Source organism: Betta splendens, chromosome 13 (assembly GCF_900634795.4).
Source record: "Betta splendens chromosome 13, fBetSpl5.4, whole genome shotgun sequence".
In the NCBI taxonomy this organism is placed as follows: domain Eukaryota; kingdom Metazoa; phylum Chordata; class Actinopteri; order Anabantiformes; family Osphronemidae; genus Betta; species Betta splendens.
The window spans coordinates 7,667,753-7,688,865 of record NC_040893.2 but is presented as its reverse complement, the minus strand read 5'-3'; the positions used below and the strand labels follow the sequence as shown (position 1 = coordinate 7,688,865).

The window sequence follows — 21,113 nt, the reverse complement described above, 5'->3', positions numbered from 1 at the left end:
ACCAGCGCAGCCTGGTCTCGTTCCAACAGGCTGTGGCGTCCTCTTCTTCGCGCTGCACGCTGAGCTACACCCCGATCTGCACACAGACGATGGGAGTCAAGTGCGTAGGCAGCCCGCACGCTTCACCCATCCCCGTTAGTGCGAGATCGCCGGCAGAGCCAGCTCCTGCCCGCGCGCACGTCAACTGCGCCCCGGCGTGTTTGGACGCAAAGCCAGCCCGCAGACTGACAGCTCGCCGCACGAAATGCTCCCGTGTTTTTGAAGCAAAAGCCTGTTTGAATCCGACGCACCTGCGGACAGTCGGCCGAGCCACGCTACGGACAGCGGTGTAAATTGTCGCTTTTTTTGGCGAACCTTCTTTTTTTTTGGATGCAACCACACGCCCATGCGACGGTTTCGGTGGATGTTGCTGCCCTCAATGTCCAGGTTCGGTTACAGTAAACGCGAAAGGTTTACGTATTAGTATGGAAAGGCTGTTTGGGGCGGAAGAATAAAGCAGGGGCGCAATACCTACAGAATAGTTAAATACCAGCACATTATTATTATTATTATTATTATTATTATTATTATTATTATTATAAGGGATGTTGACCTATTGAAGGGATATGGAGCAGGAGTGGATCTCCTCGTCGCCTCCGTTGACAGCATTTTGCACCTTGTGTCCGCCGCCTGATGGTTTCCGTCTTCCATAGAGAAGTGGTGGACATTTAAAACTCAAGCTCTCGCTGCGGGACTATTAACTGGTGATGTGCAACTATCGCCAATCATCGGGATAATGGTAATAGCTGACATCCCCGCGGTAGCTCCGGCGATCCAGACTGCTATTTTTCATCGAGGACTCGTCTTCATCACAAATGCAGCCGAGCAGAGGCGATGATCCAGGCCGCTGCGCAGAGACGGAGGCGGGTTTGTTGTAGTCAGACTAAGCTGGATGGGGAACATGGTGCCACTTTGCAGCTCCGTATTGAATATACCTGCCGCCCCGCCGTCGGCGCGTTTCCGTAATTCGCCAGCCGCCTTCAAACGGACGGAGTTGTGTTGATGCAGGCTGTTCGGGGACGCTGAACCGGCTCGCTTGGGCCCATGTAGGATTTAGCCTGGATCTCGGCTATCTTCGAAGATCACATAGCGGAGAAATCAGCCCGTGTTCGTGGAGATGGCTGGCGGCGGAGGCGCGTGCACGCTGGCGTGGATGAGAAATAATGAGGAATCTCGCTCAGAGGATTTTACTCAGCTCCAACACAGGATTGACTTTTCATTGGAAGACTTAGTAGTTCATATTCCACAGTAAAATTAATCTCAATCTCAGACTCTTTAAACATTTCAACTCATGAAGGCATAATGAGACGTTGTCTTAATTGTGTAGCTTTATCTATAATGGCTGCAGTAGGTTGTAACTGGGTGGAGGGGGTTTCACACACATGCAGCATGTAACTGCTTTATCAACCTTTCACAGCAGCTAACAGACCAGTGAGAGGAGTAATGTCTGGATCAACCATCTGACCAGGAACCTGTCAGACTGAACGCATTTTCTGAAGGATGGCACCTTTTAGACTGTCACATGAGCGTGTGGCAGCTTTTTTAAAAGTCACCTCTGTGGAAACAGCACGTTAGCATTTCAGGGAGGGCGGTTGTGATCACTCGCTCATTGTTTGACCCGATGTACATTGTCCCTGAATGAACTCACCTCTGGGAATACATGCTCCTTCCGCACGGCGTGGCGACGGCCCAGCAGCTACCGGCGACAGGCACAGTTTCAACAGAGACACGCGGGGATGGGGGAGAGCGGCGGCGGCTCTGTGACCCTATGAAGGCCTCTCCCCCCTGCTGGCGGCCGAGGACACCCTGTTTTAGTCGATGGGCCCTGTGTGGATTCTGTGCCTGAGTTGACAGAGGGCAGGCCTTACAGTGTCCAACAGCAGCCGGGCCGTCATGAACCCATACGGCAGAGCGAGCAGCGCCGCAGCCCCCCTGTCCTGCACCAGCTGCGGGGGCTGCTGCTCCCCGCCTCCCCCCTGCCTCATTCCGCCCGGGCACTCCTTCTCTACTACCTCCTCCTCCTCCTCCTCCATGCCCCCAAATATGACCCCTCCGCCCCCCATGTGTCCAGCTCCGGCGCTCCAGGTGGAGAACGGCAGCAGCTGGAACTCCTCCACCAGCTCCCCGGACTCCCACCACGGCCGCTGCTGTGGAGCCAGCAACACCAACCCCTACTGGACGGCCGTGTTCGACTACGAGGCCACGGCGGATGAGGAGTTAACCCTACGGCGCGGGGACCTCCTTGAGGTGCTGTCCAAAGACTCCAAAGTGTCTGGGGACGAGGGTTGGTGGACGGGCAAAATCCAGGACAAGGTGGGCATCTTCCCGAGCAACTACGTGACTCGAGGGGATGCGGCCGCCTACAAGCAGCTGGCGGCGGGGGGGCTGGTGGCAGGCGGGATCGGTGAGTGCCCCTTGGAGGTAGACTTCTCTGAACTGCACCTGGAGGAGGTTATAGGAGCTGGTGGATTTGGGAAAGTGTACAAGGGAATGTGGCGGGGAGAGGAGGTCGCGGTGAAGGCCGCCAGGCAGGACCCCGACGAGGATATTAGCGTCACAGCGGAGAGCGTGCGGCAGGAGGCCAGGCTGTTCTGGATGCTCCGGCACCCCAACATAATAGCGCTACGAGGAGTCTGCCTGCGGGAGCCCAACCTGTGCTTGGTGATGGAGTACGCGAGGGGGGGGGCTCTGAATCGGGCCTTGGCTGGGAAGAAGGTTCCCCCCAGGGTTCTTGTGAACTGGGCGGTCCAGGTCGCCACAGGGATGGACTACCTCCACAACCAGGCGTTTGTACCGATCATCCACAGAGACCTCAAGTCCAGCAATAGTAAGTACTGCAAACAAGTGCTGTGTTTGAACATCTTGATGTTTGAGCCGTCGTCACACAAACTAAACATGGACACGTGATCAAGTGGTGCTATTCAAGTGAAGGAAACACAATATTAAGTCTAAGTATCAGGGAGTATCTGTAATTAAACTAAAGACTGAGAGACTCAGTGAAGACAGGCACAAATGTGAGGCAGGCAATATAGAACATAGACCTAAATATAATAATAAATACCAGAAGGTGTGAAAGCTCAGATACTTGGGTAAAATGAACACAACTGCCCTTTAGGAAAGTAATAATTCACTGATGGGGTGAATAAAGTAAGGGAATCTAATCTAAGTAATGCATTAACTAGTAACAAATGTTTACTGACTGTAAGCCGATAAAACGGTTGTACATATTATTCATATGGGGCCGTATTGATCTGTTGTCCCACTTCTTGACCTTCCTGTGGTCCAGATGTCTGACTTGTGGCCAGACACCTCCACGCTTCCTCAATCAAATAAGTTGATGATCTTAAATATGCAAAGGCTGAACTCCTTCTAATCGTGTTATGGAACCGTGGCAAATCAAGAGCGAGCAACGAACGTGCATTGAGAGCAGCGGGGAGGGCTAAGTCCTGCCATCTTCTCCCCGTCAGCTCTCTCTGCACCTCCTCTCTGCTCTTCATCTTCCTCCTCATCTTTCCTCCCCTTCTGAAGGAGAGCAGTTCTGCTCTGCAACTCACTGTGCTATTTTTGGTCCTTTGTGCTACTTGCTGTTTAAAGACGCAGTTGCAGTTGTTGGTGCATCAAAGACATAATACACCGCTCACGTCTTAAGTGCATTTGAGAGCGTGTGTGTGTGTGTGTGTACAGTACGCAATGGTCAGACTCTGTGTGTTTATCGTCACTGACATGAGTGATGGGGGAGGGAGTGTACAAATATGGGTGGAGTGTGTGAGGTGCTGACTAAAGTGCTTTAAAAGAGCGAGACAGCAGAATTAGGAGTATCTTAAACACGGCCTCTGCTGATCTGCTCCGACTTCCCTCCTTCACTTTTCTTTTCCCAGTCTAGTGTGGTTACGTTGCTGCCGGGCCCCAGTCTCCATCCCGCCTCCCTGCTCCTCCGCCTGATGAGGCTCTGTCAGTAATGACGAGGGATCCGATGCGTTTTCGACAGAAAAGCCTCAGCAACAACACTTATGGCTGCCCGTCCATGTGTCACTGAGTCACACAGCTGCCGGCCAATGTCGGCTGCTGTGCAAAATGTCAGTCCCCCAATTTAGGGTATTGTGTTTGAAAATAGCAGCACAACAACACAGGAAAGTCCTGCATTCTCTTTTCCCCCACAGTGATGAATCTTGGTAAATACGTGTGGGTGCTAATCGTTAAGTGCGTGATTATATGACTCACACGCTCCAGTGAGAGATGTTTGCTTTATCCTGGCGATGGCCGGAAGGGAGAAGCTCGGCAAAAAAGAAAGAGGAGAGAGGGCAATAACAGAGGAGAATGGATCAGGTTGTGGAGGGAGAAGAAAATCGAAGAGAACCGGGACGTATGAAGCAATAGAGAAGAGTGATGGGAACGAACAGGAGAAGGAGAGCAGGGGATAAACAGCAGTTCATCTCAGTTTAGAGTTACATGTCAGCTCATTGTCCAGGTGCTGCCGTCTCAGGTGTCTTCTTCAAACCGCCGACCACTTGGCATCACCGCTCAGACCCCCGAGCTCCTCCTCCGCCTCCCATCAGACTCCTTCGCTCGTCCGTCGTCGAAATCAATCACGTGACGGCGGCGCTTGAAGTTTTACAACGCTCGGGTTTTATTTTTGCCTCGCTCGCGGGCTTTGTTCTAAAATTGGCCCGCTGCAGCTTTTTACAGAGTTTTTACAGGGTGCGCCCGCGCTCTGGCGCGCCGGGCGCGGCCGTGGGCCGGACTCAGGGAAGTCGGTGTAACGGGGGATAATGTGAATACCGTGACCTCCTGGGAGTGGTGTCGCAGCATGTTTGTGGGTTGGCAGGTCATCGCCCCAGTGGCCATTCCTCGCCTGTCACTCAAGCCCTAGTATCACAAAGCATAGGGCACCGGTCTGCTTCGATTGAGACACGGGAATAAAAAGATGCAGGCAGTGTCAGACAAGGTTCCAACCAATGAATGAAATGATTGTGATAATATTGTGATAGCTGGTTAATTCTTGATTCTTAGTTGCTGAAATTTGGCCTGTAGTGAGTTGTTATTGAAGTTTGAAAAATGTTGTTTGACCCTCCTAGAGGTCTTGGGGTGATGTCTGATGGTAAATTCCATCATAGGGTGAGTTTAGTCAACATTTACACAAATTAACAAAATGTTCCTGAACATTGTGAGTTCAAATGAAAATCAATGGATCAGTAGACTAGTGTCGATAAGCAGCGCAAACACCGAGATATGAAAACTGAGCAAACCACCAATGAAACGAATGTTCCAGGTCATGTCAGTAAATGGAGCTGAACTTCTTTTCTTGGCCACTCGCTGTGTTTCGCTGTAGCAGCTGCCATGTTGCGAGTCTGACTCATTTGATAAGGCCACGAGACTTTATATAGAGCTGTATGGAGGAGGTGAGTCAGCCGCAGGTGAGACAATACAGGTGAGGCGACGTCGCTGACAGCGGCTCAGGCCCTGAACCGCTTCAATTACCTCACTCCGTGGACGTGTTTCCCTCTGAAGCCTTCATTTCATTGCCCTCGCCGCCGCCTGCTGCCGCTCTGAACGGAAGCCGTGTTGACACAGTCAACAGTCATGTGAACGGCGCGAGCTGGCGTCTCGAAGCAGGCTCGTCAAGTACGCTGTTTGCTCGCGCCGTGTTTGAATTGCAAAGCAGAAAGACAATTCATTTAATCAAAGCGCAGCTCCTCTGTTGTTGTTGTTGTTCCTCGTTAAAACATCGCTGGCCATAAAATTAGCGCCAGCGCCGCACACAAGCGCTGTAATAGCTACTTAACAGATTAGCTACGTGTACGGTATATGGTGTCTGTCACTGAAACCCCTGTGTGTGGCTGTGGGAGTTGAGGAAAGGATTAGAGCGGTGGCCGGTGCCGCCTCCTAATCGTTTGGAGAGACAGAGCGGTGGAGGCCGCCACTGTGACTAACTGGACCAGAGCGGGCCAGCGATAGGAGGATGGTCCCAGACACAGACCGGTACCGCCGCAGTCTAGGTTATACAGTATCCAGGTGGACCTGGATGCCAATACATTAGAACATAGTTTGAGACTTATACTTGTCTTTAACCGAACACACTTAATTTAACTAATAATAAAATTAAAGAATAAGTTCAATTATGCGATTTTACATTATTTACTGTAGGTTTAAACTCAAAATACAGTCTAAATCTGAACAGGATGCGTCTCATAGAAAACAAAATGTCCATTCTCAGCTTAGAAGCCTACATCCAAAAGGTGAGCCTTAATTTGAAAATGTCTGTTAGTTAGGTGAGCATGATAATGAACTTCTGTAGAATAACTCAATATGAAAATAATCGGTTAAACATTAAGCACAGATATTTAATCTGAAATAGTCTTCAAATGCTAGAGCTCGCTACTGTGTTCTATTGGGCACGATCCTCAGCTTGAACGTGTGCAGTGAGTATGTAGGCCTGTGTGTGTATGGAGGTCGGACAACAGGACACACACACACACACATACACACACACACACACACACACACACACACACACACACACACACACACACACGCTGCAGCGGAGCAACAATGACCCCATTCTCACACAGCAGCCTAAGACGGAACGAGAGCAGGACTCACAATGGCAGGAGTCACGACGGGGATGGGGGGGGGGCAACGGATTGGAGATAAAGGCAGCGAGGGGAGACTGTAGGCTGTGAATGACAGAGCCGAGAGATGGGTGGAAGAACGACGGGCCGGGGAGAGGAGCAGAAAGCGAGTGCAGTGGCTGTGGAGAAAGCCCCGGAGGCTGGTTGGGGCTGGATACAGGAAGGACAGAGGGATGAGGGATGAGGACGAGGCCCGTTTGTGAGGAGGTCAAACCACTCTTGTGTCGCTCAGTGAGTCGGCCACAGATTGAGGCTGACGTCCACAGTGGACTGTTGGTCTGCATCTGCCATTACAGGAGTTACACATAGAACATGAACACCAGCATATGTGTTGACTTGGCCACTATGAAAAAGCTGGATGTGCCAAAGAAGGAAGTAGTTAGTCTCATGTTGTCAATACGTGTTTACACAAAATAAGACCAGAGTTTATATGTTAGCCGTTAGTGAACACACACACCTAAACACAAAAGGCCTCATCAGATTTGTGTCAGATGTGGAAATAAAGCAAGTCAGTAGTTGAAGTGTAGGTTTGGGTTCATCAGAGTGACCGTGCGTCACCCTGTGAACCGTCAGAAGAACTCTGAGCGTTTTCAGTTCTCCGGCACCGCATGAACTCTGCCACTGCGCCAACACACGTTTGTGTCAGTGCTGGCGAGTTTCTCTCAGTGTCCCAGTGAGTGGGGAGACAGAGGGCCTCGCTGAGCAACTGGTGCAACTGGTGAGACTGGTCGATAGCTGATGATTACAAATCACACGCACGCGCACACACAGACACACACACACACACACACACACACACACACACACACACACACACACACACACACACACACACACACACACACACACACACACACACACACACACAGTGCCACACTTTCTCCACTGGTCGATACAAAGCTGATTTGAGGCCAGTTAACAGTGATGATTCCATGCTGTGTCCATTCCAGCGCACGCTGCCACAGTGACACTCGTTACTAAACATCAGCTCTGACTTTAAGTTTCACACGTAAACACACCACTGATGTGGTTCGTGTGTATATGCAGACCTCAGAACTTTAGGCTTCATTAAGATTCTGTCTTTTTCTTTGCTGACTGGTAAAATCAGTCAGAGTCAATAGTTAAGGACCTACTCAGTAAATTAATGATGTGTACGTGTCTCCTTATGCCTTCTAGGGTTTCTCAAACCCTCAGTGTTTTATTTCAGTCTGAGTCATTCCTTACATAAACCTCTGTGTTCACCTCAGCTCTTTAGTCTGAGGCAGATGAAGATCGCACTTGATGATGTGAAACGATGCTGCCGAGTCAAGAGCTGCTTTGTGTTTCTGCCACAGTTGGACGAGCACAACGGAGGCCGTAATAAACACGCCCGTACCCTCATTGGCACCTCCTGGTTGTTGACGGTCATTGTTGCTTGTAAGCTGGCACGGCCAGCGGGGAGCCAGGCTCTGACCCCCCCCAACCCCCCCTCTGAAGGACCCTCACCCGGTTCACAGTGGAGTCAGTAGAGGGCTCCTCCGTCAGACAGCAGACGGTCTGCACTCTCCACAGTCACTACTGAGAAGCCATGTTCTATTCAGTCCTGGGGAGACGCGGCGTGTTAACATGATGTCATACTGCACACTTGACTTGATTTCTGCAGTGAGACACCAGGAGAGCTGTTCTCATCCATTATGCCTTCTGTAGTTCTTCTAGTTAGGCAGAAAACGGCCAACCTTGGAAGCCTTTGTTCTCCTGCACCTGAAACCCCTTTCTTGGCTTCTCATCGTGAGTGAGAAACACAGACGATATGTGTCTTATAGGAACAAGGAACCATCGCTGTGGGAAATGTTTTTATCGTTCGGCTAATTGTCGCCGGCATTCTGTGTGTCGTGTGCGTTGGAATGTTGTACATTCTTTGTTTTGATCATTATCATAACACAAAGAGCAACGTTCTCCAGCTACGGCCACATGCTGCAAAAACGTGTAATTCTAATTGTGATTTTTTTTTTAGTTCCCCACCTCCCTCTCTCTCTCTCTCTCTCTCTCTCTCTCGCTCTCTGCTGAGCTTCCCAGTGTTGTGAGGCTCTCACACACTCAGTGACAGCCTGGCTCCTGGATACTGGGCTTCTCCTGCAGATGTAGCTAGCAGTGTAGCTTGTTACAGTGACGTGGTGTAGCTTGTAACATTAATGCGGTGTAGCTTGTAACAGTGACGTGGTGTAGCTTGTAACATTAATGCGGTGTAGCTTGTAACAGTTAATCATTGTAGCTTGTAACATTAATGCGGTGTAGCTTGTGACAGTTATGCGGTGTAGCTTGTAACAGTTACTCTGTGTAGCTTGTAACAGTTACTCTGTGTAGCTTGTAACATTGATGCGGTGTAGGTTATAACAGTGATGCAGTGTAGGTTATAACAGTGATGCAGTGTAGCTTGTAACATTGAAGCGGTGTAGCTTGTAACAGTTGCGTGGTGTAGCTTGTAACAGTTGCGTGGTGTAGCTTGTAACAGTTGCGTGGTGTAGCTTGTAACAGTTGCTCGGTGTAGCTTGTAACAGTTACTCTGTGTAGCTTGTGACAGTTACGCGATGTAGCTTGTAACAGTTGCTCGGTGTAGCTTGTGACAGTTACGCGATGTAGCTTGTAACAGTTGCTCGGTGTAGCTTGTAACAGTTACTCTGTGTAGCTTGTGACAGTTACTCGGTGTAGCTTGTAACATTGATGGGGTGTAGCTTGTAACAGTGATGCTAATTTGATTAGGTTTGTCTCTACAGACGTTACATGAAGCACACAGTCTTCAGTCAGTTCCCACACTGTGACTTCTGACTTTTTTTTCATACCTCGCACTCACAAACACACAAAGACACACAAGCAAAAAAAAGCAAGCGCATTTAATACCTCCGTCTCTTCTGAGAGGGAGAGAGAGAGAGAGGCTGCGCGGTCACACGAATCTGGCAGCTGCGTTTGTGTGGAGACAAAGTGAATGCCTGCAGGCTGAAACTGTGCCACTGTGGCGCGGGATTAGAGCCACGTTAGCCTGTGGTGGTCCGAGCAGCCAAGCTGGGGTATCGATGACATGGGAGCCTACTCGCTACAACCTCGGTATCAAAGCGGGGGGAGCGAGCGGGAGGAGGCCCGCGGAGCCGCTGAGCGTCTCTCCCGGGTGTCGCCGCGCTGGAGCTTTAATTGATGCACTGAGGTGTGAGGTGTCGTGAATGTACCTTCTAAACAGCAGACCTTTCATGTGCTGGTGGTGTATTTGTTGGTGCCGTCACCTGTCAGGCAGCAGGACGATGGGGACGTTTGGGTGAATTCCTGTGGGGTGAACTGCATCGTGCAGCTTGAAATTACCGTCCAAAAAGCGAAGGAAGAGAAAAAGATGGAGAGTGACCTATTCAGGAATGAAGACATCTGGTATGTGGTGCCAGGAAAATGACAAAAGCTCTCCCTGCAGTCATGTCTCTTTACCTCCAGCAGCCAGTATCTTTTCATCCACTCATTATGCCCCGTCTCTCTCATAGTGCTCGTGCCTCTGCTTCTGTTTAGCGTTCGGTTTCTTGCCTTTTCTTACCCTCCTCGCTGACACTTCATCCCTTTCTTTGCTGTTTTTTTCCCCTCAGTATGTCATTGCCCTCACTGGCTCGCGTTTCTGCAGCCCTCATCCCTCCTGCCATTTTTGTCCCCGGCCTCTTTCCTCCTCTCATCATCCTCCGCCTCCCCTCCCCCACCCATCATCTTCAGACTTCCACCCCTTTTGCCTCAGTATCTTCACTCCTAAAACGCAACCCACCCCTCGCTTACTCTTTGTTTCGTGTCCCGGCTTCCCTCCACCCTCGCGCCTTCGGTTCTGTCTCCTCTTCCATTTCTTCTCCCCGGTGTGTTGTGATTGTTGCCGTTCTGGCGACAGCTGCAACGGCAGCGAGTCGGGGAGTGGGCACCAAGAGGGGGGAGTTAGAAAAAGAGGGGATAATGATGGGGGGGGGGGTGAAAAGATAAGGAGGCACTGGATGAGGTTGTTACTGTTCTGTTAGCACAGATTTGCTCTTTACTGCAGTTGAAACTTGTATTTGTGAATGTGATGTAGTCACACACGAGCAGACACCTGCTCAACCACCAGCCCCTGTGCTGGGAGGCGTTAGTGGGTGGGAGCAGGGGAGTCTGTCTGGATGAGAAGAAGTGGACCCGATCCGCTGACTCGGCGCCGTGGCGACAGCTGTTCGGCCTGCAGGCTACACCTGTGCCCGATGAGGAGGAGGGAGGAAGGAGAATAACGCATGGGAAGTTTGTATTTCAATACAATTCAAATAATCCTGCAAACCGCAAAGATTCTGCTGTGTGGAAATGAGGAAAACGAAGAGACGAGGAAAAAAGGATCCCCATGGGGACCACGTTTGACCCCCGCTCTTGGTGCCATAACAAGTGAACAACGCTGCAGCACGACGCATGTGAGCCTCGTGGCTCACATGCGTCGGCATTAGAGCGCACGCAGGAGATTTGCATTGGTGCAGTTCCTCGTTTCTCAGTACTGACACTGTCTGTGAGTCTCTACGGCGTCTGACCAGCAACCCATACTTTATTCTCATTTTCACCGCTTGGTTGTGTCTGTCGGTGAAATATCAAATGTATAAAACCCAGGGCGGCAGCTTTGAGTCCAACAAACCGAACCTTGTGGGAGATAGAAATGTCAGGCGGGCTCCAAGCCCTGACGCCACCTGCAGATCCCTGATCAGCTGACGGGACGGGATAAAGGCCTCAGCTGACTGCTCCCAGGTCCACGCCCACTGCTCTGGCCGCTGACTGCTCTCTGACTGTGTGCTTCTTAGAAGCTACAGATGTTGACGGTTGACTTATGCTTGAATCTACAGGTTTCTGTAGACAATTTTTCAATTATCGTCTTTATCATGTACATTTTGTGTTCTTACCAAGTAGACTTTTGTTCAGTTCTTTTATTCTCACTGGTTAATCGTTTAACCCTTTTGCCGTCTCAGCGCTTTGCCCCTGTGTCGGGATTTTCCAGATCAAAGCAGCCACATGAAGAGCATGTGACCGCGCTTGGTCTCCGTGCTGTAAACTCTGCGCGGCTCTAAGCTAATGTGTCACCTGCGCTCTGACCCCGGAGGATCATCGGGGAGGTTAAACCCTCTATCAGTGTTTACTCTGCGACTCCGCTCCTCTCAGCGGGGGCCAGAGTCCAAGGGCTCAAAGGTCGAACCAGCACTGAGTCATGGCCTCGACTCTCTCGCCTCCTCGGACTGAAACTCCGCCGCCACGCCCTGATCAGCAGGTGTTCTCACAGCTGACTGATGATGCTCCGCACGAGTTTCGCGCCGCATCCCGAACGCTGTAGTCGTCTCAATTAGGAGACGGTGACGGGTAGCTGCTCACACACTGTGGTGTGTGTGTGCCAGGCCTTAATGGGCTTAAAGGCACCAGGAGGGAGCAGGGCGCCTGTGTCCTGGTGCATGGACTGACCTGACAAGTGCTGACCTTTGTGCAAACACCTTCATTCACACAGTATGTAACTCGTATCTGTCCCTTTTTCACAGCCCGCTGCTCTTCACCTGCTCCCGGCTCCCGCTAATCAGCTGCTTTACATGTAATTAGTGGCTCTCTGTTGGTTACAAGCGACACGGGTCACCAGTGAGATAAAGCGTCACCGATATGGGCTCAGTGGAGGAGAGGCCGGATCGGGTCAGCTCACACACATGCACATGCAGAAAGGCTCAGCGCTCACAAAGGTGCAGCAGTGGTTTTGTGTGTGGATCAATGGATTCAAATACGAGTGTGATACAAAACCATGTGACTAATGCAGAAAAACAAACAGATTCTATCGCGCGCTCTTTCCTATTATGCACACGGCTAAAAGCAGCCAGGCAGCTGTGTGTGTGTGTGTGTGTGTGTGTGTGTGTGTGTGTGTGTGTGTGTGTGTGTGTGTGTGTGTGTGTGTGTGTGTGTGTGTGTGTGTGTGTGTGTGTGTGTGTGTGTGTGTGTGTGTGTGTGTTCCTATTCTGAGCTAACATTTGTAGCAGCTCTCTCACTCCGCTGTTTAAAAGCCACGCGCTCCTTGAGGACTCGTTCCTCCGCCGCGGTTGAATGCGGCGTGATGCTTCCCACGCCCCCGCCGGCCTTATTTGTGTATCGCTGCTCTTCAGGTTTCTGTGCTGCCAGCTGAACACACACGCGTGTCCGTGCGGCCGTTACACGTGTGGACGAGACGCCGGTGGTTGCTCAGATCTGTAGCCGCGTCGTTGCGTTTTCCCAGAGTCCAAGAGAAGAAAGGAGGCGTCGGCCCCTAATGAGGCGGCCGCCACTCGGGACCCAGGACCCGACTAGAGACATGTCACCAACGCTGACGCTTTATTATCACTGTCAGCAACCGGTATTCATTCTCCAACTAGGCACCTGACACACAGTCACACATCACCTGAACCAAGCAGTGGAAAGTAACTGGGTGACTTCTTTTGAGTTTCATGTTGACACTATCTCAGGTTGTTATATTGAGAAGTTAAATAAAGTAATTAAAGTGCAAACACATTTACGATATAATTATTCAGTCTTTAGTAAAATGTCACTTTAACAGGTGTATTATTTTAGATTACGATACTACTGTACAAATACTTTTTGGGTTAAATAGTTGCAATGCTGGACTGTACAGGTGCTGGTCAGTGCTCCTCCTCCTCTTCATCTTCTTCCTCCTCTTCATCTTCCTCCTCCTCCTCTTTATCTTCCTCCTCCTCCTCTTCATCTTCCTCCTCTGCCACACTCCTGCTTGGTTTCTGTCCCTGCCTCTATCCTTCACGTCGCCTCTTGTGTTTGATTTAGCTCCTCGCTGGAAAAGGTAGAGAATCACATTAAGTGAGTCATGCCCATAAAACCTTGCAGCGTCAAGCGCCATTGAATTCAGCTTAATATGGTCAGTCAGACGTCACCTACACACATATAGAGTAAACAAAGCGATTAGCTTGCCGTTCGACTAACCCATTGAGCATTAATCATATTTATGTGTTTGGGTTGGAACAGACAAGAATGACTCTGAGCTAGTCACCTTGTTGGCCCAGTGAAGGTCAGATGTCTCAATGTCTCAAATGAATGAAATACATTTGACAATGAAATATTATGATAATATCATCTACTGTAAGAAAATAATGTTTCTGTTGTTTCTGTCCACACATTTTGAGCATTAACCAGCTTAAACAGCAGCAACAATGGAACAACATTATAGTGCAATCATTCTCTCAGTCTTTATGGAGTTGTAATACTTTGAAGCTGTACCACACGGGGCCAAGTTTTTATTCTCTGACATAAAAGATCAATAAAAGCAACAAATCGCCATAAAGGTTTAGTAAATGATTGTCAGTTGACCTGTTACTGGATTGAAGATAAGTAGGGTGAAACCAAAGTGTGCACACATAAATACACTGTGATAAACACAGTGTATTGCAGTACAGTATGAGTGTAGTTAACCTGACAGCGAGCGTGGACGGAGCAGACGGACACACCTGTTCCAGGTCTGTGTGTGCGTGCGCAGCGCTGTAAACAAAGACGCCGCTGTGTGCGTTGCTTCTCTCCACCACCCTTTGCATACGCCTGTAGATAAGTGAGAGAGAGGGGGGGGCGAGCGAGAGCACCCCCCCTCCCTCCCGGGTCCCAGTGCCTGTGGACTGTGTACGCTCCAAACATTTTCATAGGCAGAGCTCACGCGGAAACGAAGCAGGAAGTCGTGTGTGTGGGAGGGAAAAGGTTGAGTTTGATCAGAACCTGGAGGAATGAGTGGAAACAGCGTTCACCTGATCTGACCACGCCTCCACTGTAAACACGGCCCCGGAGGTGTTGGATGTTTCACAAAATGACATCATCACGTTCTTTCCCTGAAAGGTTCTTAGAATCCTCTGAAACCATTACTTAGTGTGGATTTAATCATTTACTGCAGAAAATGACAGTGGAACATTGAATTCAATCTCAGCTCTGTTCTGAAGAATCGTAACTTGTTCATGTGTTACTGGAATTGTTTGTAAGTTCATTTACATTGTACATGTTTTGTTCTGTCTTCCGATTAAAGTCTAAGGGTTTGAAATATCTGCTGACTTTCTAACTGACCGCTTTAAATTTCCCATAATTACTAAATAATGCAGTCATTTTTAAGGAATGTAAACATGATTTTATTTTTAAGGTTTGTGATGAAGCCTTGGTGTTTTTCCTTTAGCCTTCGGGTCAGATCTGAAACACTGTGGTTTGTACTGTCCTCTGCTGTCGCTCTCTAACGCCCCCCCCCCCCCCCCCCCCCCTAGTCCTCATCCTGGAGCCGGTGGCGCGGGACGACCTGAGCGGGAAGACGCTGAAGATCACGGACTTCGGCCTGGCCCGGGAGTGGCACCAGACCACCAAGATGAGCGCGGCGGGCACCTACGCCTGGATGGCGCCCGAGGTCATCAAGCTCTCGCTCTTCTCCAAGAGCAGCGACGTGTGGAGGTGAGGCCGGCGTTCCTGCGTCGCCGTATCGCGCCGCGTCACATGACCCTGACCGCCGCCTCGGCCTCTTGCAGCTTCGGCGTGCTGCTGTGGGAGCTGCTGACGGGGGAGGTCCCCTACCGCGAGATCGACGCCCTGGCCGTGGCCTACGGCGTCGCCATGAACAAGCTGACGCTGCCCGTCCCGTCGACCTGCCCGGAGCCCTTCGCTCTGCTGCTGGGAGGTGAGCGGGCGGGGGGTCAAAGGTCAGGTGTTTGCAGCCGCTTGTTTGGGACCAGTCACTTCCAGGGTGTTCGTACGGTCGTGTGTGAGTCTCTCATCCAGGCTCCTGTTTCACAGATCAGGTCATTTGTTTTCTAGATCAGCGTCGTGCTTTTTATTCCTGAGCTAGTTTCCACTGCGGCTGGTGAAGCTGCAGGTTTCCTGTTTTCTCAAACTGGCAGCTCACCTCACCACTTCACCCCCCTCCCTCCTTGCTCACCCCCTCCTCACCCGTACTTCCTCTCATCCATGCTCAGCCCTTAATCCCACGTCTCTCTCGTCCCTCGCTGCTTCCTACACTCTGTTTACTCCCGTCGTCGTCTCCTCTCCCTGCAACTTGGTCCACGTTTGCTCACCTAATGAATGAACGCTCCCTGCTGAGGAGAAGGCGCCGCGGCCCCTCGCGCGCCCTCCGTGTCCGTGGGTGAGGCAGCGCCGATCGGTCCGTGGCCCAGCGGACTATTGTACTGTAGGTGTGCGACGCTGTCAGTCAGCGTTTGGCTCATGATGCTCGCCATATGCCGTCCCATCCTGCTCTCTGCCACTCGTCCCCACTGCTCAACTGCCAGGAAAGAAAACAACGGACCATGCAGTTCCAACAAATAACAGTTCATTCTATTTTATTACTCATAATATGTTACTAGTACTCAAATTGTATTATTATTATTATTATTATTATTATTATTATTATTATTGCATACACATAACTAATGCTAATTATTGTTCATTCCCACTTTAACTCTTTTAATTGGTGTTATTAAGTGGAAATGATAGAAAGGTGATCAAGATTATCTCTAGTGAAAATACAGCGTCGTAATAGTAAAATCACTGGTTCAAACTGCTCATTCAGGTGACACTAACCTAAGAAGTTATGTAAATGAGTATCTAATGATGATCTAACTTTTGTCTCAGAGTGCTGGAGCCCCAACCCCCACAGCAGGCCCTCCTTCACCAGCATCCTCAGGCGACTGCTGACCATTGAGCAGTCGGCCATGTTCCAGATGCCTCTGGAGTCCTTCCACTCCTTACAGGAGGACTGGAGGCTGGAGATCCAGCAGATGTTTGACGAGCTCCGGGCCAAAGAGAAGGTGAGCGTAACCTGAACGGGCCCAAAAGCCATGGAGGCAGGGGAAAAGGGAAAGAGGTCCCGACACCTGAAGGGCAGAGGTACAAGTCACATCAGAGCTGCAGAGAGGGCGACACGGGGAGAGGGAGGCTGAAGACGGGTGAGCGGTTTGATGAGTGGCAGGCAAACACATGATGCACTGCTCATATGAGAGCAAAACAGACAGGAGAGGACAGGGGCCACAATGAGCGTGAATGACGAGAGGTAGAGTTCTTTCAGAATAAAAGAGAGAAGTGACAAAGAAACATGTGACCTGTTTGATCTTAAACAGCCAGTCATTAGAAAAACTGCACGAATGACAACTTTTCATGGTTGTTGATTGGACAAGAGACTGTCAGTCTGCACTGACTTAATTTAGGTGTTGATGTTTTCCCACACACAGTTGGTTTAATAAGCACCTCCAGAGCAGGACCTTTACTTTCAGGCGTGGTGTGAATTTGACATTTGACGTCTACTAGATAGTTTTAAAATTATGCTTATTGACAGTGATAAAAAGTTGAAAACATTATGTATTGAAAAGGTAAATGTTGTTATTATAAACTGAGGTTGTAAAATGGTCCATGTGTCTTTGAAGACACAGAAAACTAGTTGTGTTTCAAGGAATAGTTAGAGAAGCTGTGCCTCATCTAGTCAAAGAGAAGTGTGTATTCGGTATTGATGGCGCAGGGATCTCACCTTGTCACTATGTGTCTGAGGTGTTTCTGTTTCTGTCAGCGAGCTGACTGCAGAAGGAGGTGTTAAAGGAGGTTCTAACAGCGCCCTCCGTTCACCAGGAGCTACGATCGTGGGAGGAGGCGCTGGCCCAGGCGGCCGAGGAGCAGAGGGAGCAGGAGAAGCAGCTGCGGAGGCGGGAGCAGGAGCTGGCGGAGAGGGAGATTGACATCGTGGAGCGAGAGCTGAACATCATCATACATCAGATGTACCAGGAGAAACCCAGCGTGAAGAAGAGGAAGGGCCACTTCAAGAAGAGCAGGCTGCTGAAGCTGGGCCGAGACAGCAACAGCATCAGTCTGCCATCTGGTGGGTGGGAAGGGGAACTACACGCAGAGCGATGGGGGAGCGGAACAGGCGGCCTGCGGCCGTTTGACGCCGCTCTTTGCATAGTTCACACCGCTTATTATTAGTGCGCGCCTCACAGACTGCGGCTCTGCCTCCTCTGTGCGTCCTGCAGGCTTCGAGCACAAGATCACGGTGCAGGCGTCTCCCAGCGTGGACAAGAGGAAGAACCAGGGGAGTGAGAGCACCACCCCGCCCTCCAGCCCCGGGGTCATCCCCCGACTGAGAGCCATCCGACGTGAGGCCTTCGAGCGGAGTCTCAGGGAACGCAGCCTGTTGTTGAACCCATTCATTCATGCTTTCACTGTCTCCTAGTGACGCCGAGCGACGGCAGTAAGACGTGGGGCCGCAGCGCCGTGTGTAAGAAGGAGGACCTGACGGCCAACAAGAAGAAAGGACGCACCTGGGGGCCCAGCTCCACCCACCAGAAGGAGCGGGCCGGCGGGGAGGACAAGTACGGACGCGCCCCCAGCTTGTGCGCACGGACGCACGCTGCAGCCAAACGATGCCCGGAGCTGATTTAACGGGGTTTGCTCTCGTTCCAGGCTGAAGTCACTGGGGGAGGGGAGCAAAGTGTGGTCGTCCAGCGCGCCCAACCTGGGCAAATCTCCCAAACATGCACCCATGACCGCCGGCTTCTCCAGCTTGAATGAAATGGGTGAGCTTCTGCTTTTCATTAATGGGTTCATTAATGAAACCATTAATGGCGTTGTTGACGCTGTTTCTTCCTCTTCACCAGAGGAGTGCTGCGAGTCCGAGGAGTCGCCGGGGTCCCTGCTGCCGTCCGAGACCAGCAGCAACGGCGGCATGGACGACTCGGGCCCCCTGTGGAGCAGCCTGGGCTCCGGCGCCGCGTCCGCCGCCGCCGGCACCGCGGCGCCGGGCGCCGGAGGCCTGGGCGCCGGCGTGAGCTCCCAGGACTCCCTGCGCCGCTGCAGCCAGCGCAAGAAGAGCGACACGCTGCTGCTGGGCTGCGCCGCGCTGCTCGCGTCCGTCGCCCTGGGGCAGGACCTGCTGCAGCTGGGGAGGCTACAGGTAGGGAAACGGCAGGGGGGAAAAGCGCTGAGTCGGCGCGCGGGCGCTAACGCCACCCGGTGTCGTTGGCAGGTGCTCCAGGACGAGCAGGACCTCAGGGAGGAGCAGCGCAAGAAGAAGGAGGGTCTGTTCCAGCGGACGGGCCGGTTCCGCCGCAGCACCTCCCCCCCCAGCCGGAACCTCTCCCTCTCCCTCTCCCTCTCCCGGCACCACGACTCGACGCTCCCCTGCACGGACCCGTCCCCCTCCGTCACGCTCCTCTCGCTGTCCTCCCTCTCCGACTGCAACTCCACCAAGTCCCTGCTCCCCTCCGACCCCGACGAGTACCCGCTGACGCCGCCCGCGGGGGCCAAGGCGCCGGCGGCGCCCGCGGCTCCGGCCCTGAACCCGCTCCTGGACCTGCGGGCGGAGAGCTTCAAGAAGGAGCCCAACCAGTCGCTCACGCCCACCCACGTGTCCGCGGCCATGGCCCTGAACCGGGGGCACAGGCGGACGCCTTCGGACGGCGCCATCCGGCCGCGGGCGCAGACCCTGGGCCACCGCAGGACGCCGTCGGACGGGAGCATGCCCATGCCCCCCCCGCCGGGGGCCCCGCACGTCACGGCCCACAAAGGTACGGTAGCGTCTGCAAATGATCCATGTACATTCTTCCCAACCACAATGAATCCTCTCGTGACCAGGTGCGCCGGACACCCTGGACATCCCCCGCCTCCCGGACCCGTCCACCATCTTCCCGGTTCCTCATCGGCGCAAAGCTCCGGCTCCGCCCATCCCCGAGCCCGACGCCCACTGCCTCATCAGCCCCCTGGAGCGACCCAAGACGCTGGAGTTCGCCCCGCGGCCGCGGCCCACGCCGGTCCGGATGAGGCCCGACCCCTGGAAGCTGGGCTCGCTCTCCCGGACGCTGAGCTCCTCGCCGGGCAGCAGCTGCGACAGCCCGCTGGGCTCCGGGGACGGCAGCGCCGGCGCGGCCCGGCCCAACCTCATGGACATGGACGCGGAGGGCCAGAGCGCCGACCCCACGGTGCCCCTGTGTGGACAGCTGCAGGCGGCCGCCGTGTGCGGACAGCAGTACACGTAGCTGCAGACGCCTGGGCCCAACAGTTGGCAGAACCCCCCTGTCTTTAGGCACTTACTAGAAGCCATGCCTCCCTGTGCCGCCTCCCGGTGGATCTGGAGCCTGCGTGACACTGAGCGCCCTCAGGCTTCTTATAGACCTTGTAGCGAGCTCACCTCACCCAGCACTTCCTCCTCGGAGGCCGTCTCTACCCACATGACCAGGTTCCGTTGAGTCTCTCACCTTGGAAAGCCATTCAAGAACTTAAAAGGCCACTTTTAGACTCTAAGTGTTCATCTTAATCCATCTGCCTGTGCTTTTCGTCTATCTGTACAGCTGCCCACGCACTCTTTTCCTGCTTTCCTCTCTGAGAACAGCAAACCCCCCCCATTGCTCCTGTCTGCTTCTCCTGACAAACACAGGAGTCGGACCGGTTCACATTCCGTGCCCTTGTTCTCATTTTGCACGTCGTTTGTTCTGCCGATGCGCAGGCACCTGCTTTGTGAGCTCCGCCTCCATCTGCACACCTCACCCCTTCTGCGTGGGGGTCACGGCCCTCTCCCCCTCCAAGGCAGAGACAGGGAGCAGCCTTCTTCTCAACCGTCATATCATCAGCCTTGTACAGCAGACGTTTACGTTCTCATCCCTGCAGCGACCTGTTAGTAAAAAGGGTTTTTATGTGTGTGTGTATGAACCCAACTGGTTCATATCTGCGTGCTGGTGCTGTTTCAGTGCATGTATGTTTGAATGCTTCACTCCAAAACCACACCACTAGTTGCGACACATCTCTTTGTCTCTCGCGTGCTTCTTGATGAAACCGTCTCCCGCTGGCAGTCGGCAGCGCCGCACGGAACGTGGGAGATCTCAACCTCACGCTCTCCTCTCTGACCCGCTGTGTTGACCATCAGTGGCACTTTAGAAGCCATGTTGTGCGACTAGTTAGTCTCTCTGTGGACTAGAAGCAAAGCGTTCTAGTCACCACTGACAAATCAACTTTTATCTCTGGAGTCGTTTTTCATACGATGGACGTTTGGTCTGGGCTTCGGATGGTATTTACTTGACTGTGCAAATTTCTCTGATGACGTGAGCGTGTGAGTTCGAAGTGTGTGTGTGTGTGTGCGTGTGAGCCCACACTCATTCTCCTTGCGTGGTTAAGAACACTGAGTATTTATTAAATTTATTGTTATTGTTGGAAAGAATTACTTATTATGACATTGCTCTTCCTGGGATATCTGTATATATTTGTTAATATAACAGGAAAAAAACCAAGGAGAACAGAGGAAACTGCTTCAAGAAACGTCCACGTGGTGAATGAGATAAACAATAAAAAACAAAGAAAGCTACTTCAGTGTTGGTGCTACATCTGTTTCCAAACTTACAGTAAGATGTAAATAATTGATGGTTTAAACTTCTCTAATCGATGCATTAGCAAAAAGAAACAATCAAAAAACCAATACGCCTG

At 51.9% G+C, this 21,113-nt stretch overlaps 1 protein-coding gene across 1 annotated transcript; it reads left to right on the top strand.

Annotated features, from left to right (window-relative positions):
- The first annotated feature begins 28 nt into the window (after positions 1-28).
- map3k10 (mitogen-activated protein kinase kinase kinase 10) lies at positions 29-20,994 on the top strand. Its single transcript, XM_029170879.3, has 11 exons — positions 29-2,866; positions 14,936-15,116; positions 15,191-15,339; positions 16,290-16,465; positions 17,277-17,523; positions 17,675-17,797; positions 17,875-18,013; positions 18,105-18,217; positions 18,299-18,594; positions 18,667-19,207; positions 19,275-20,994. Exons 1-11 carry the CDS (start codon positions 1,933-1,935, stop codon positions 19,673-19,675), a joined length of 3,300 nt encoding a protein of 1,099 aa, XP_029026712.1. The 5' UTR covers positions 29-1,932; the 3' UTR covers positions 19,676-20,994.
- The last annotated feature ends 119 nt before the right edge of the window (positions 20,995-21,113 follow it).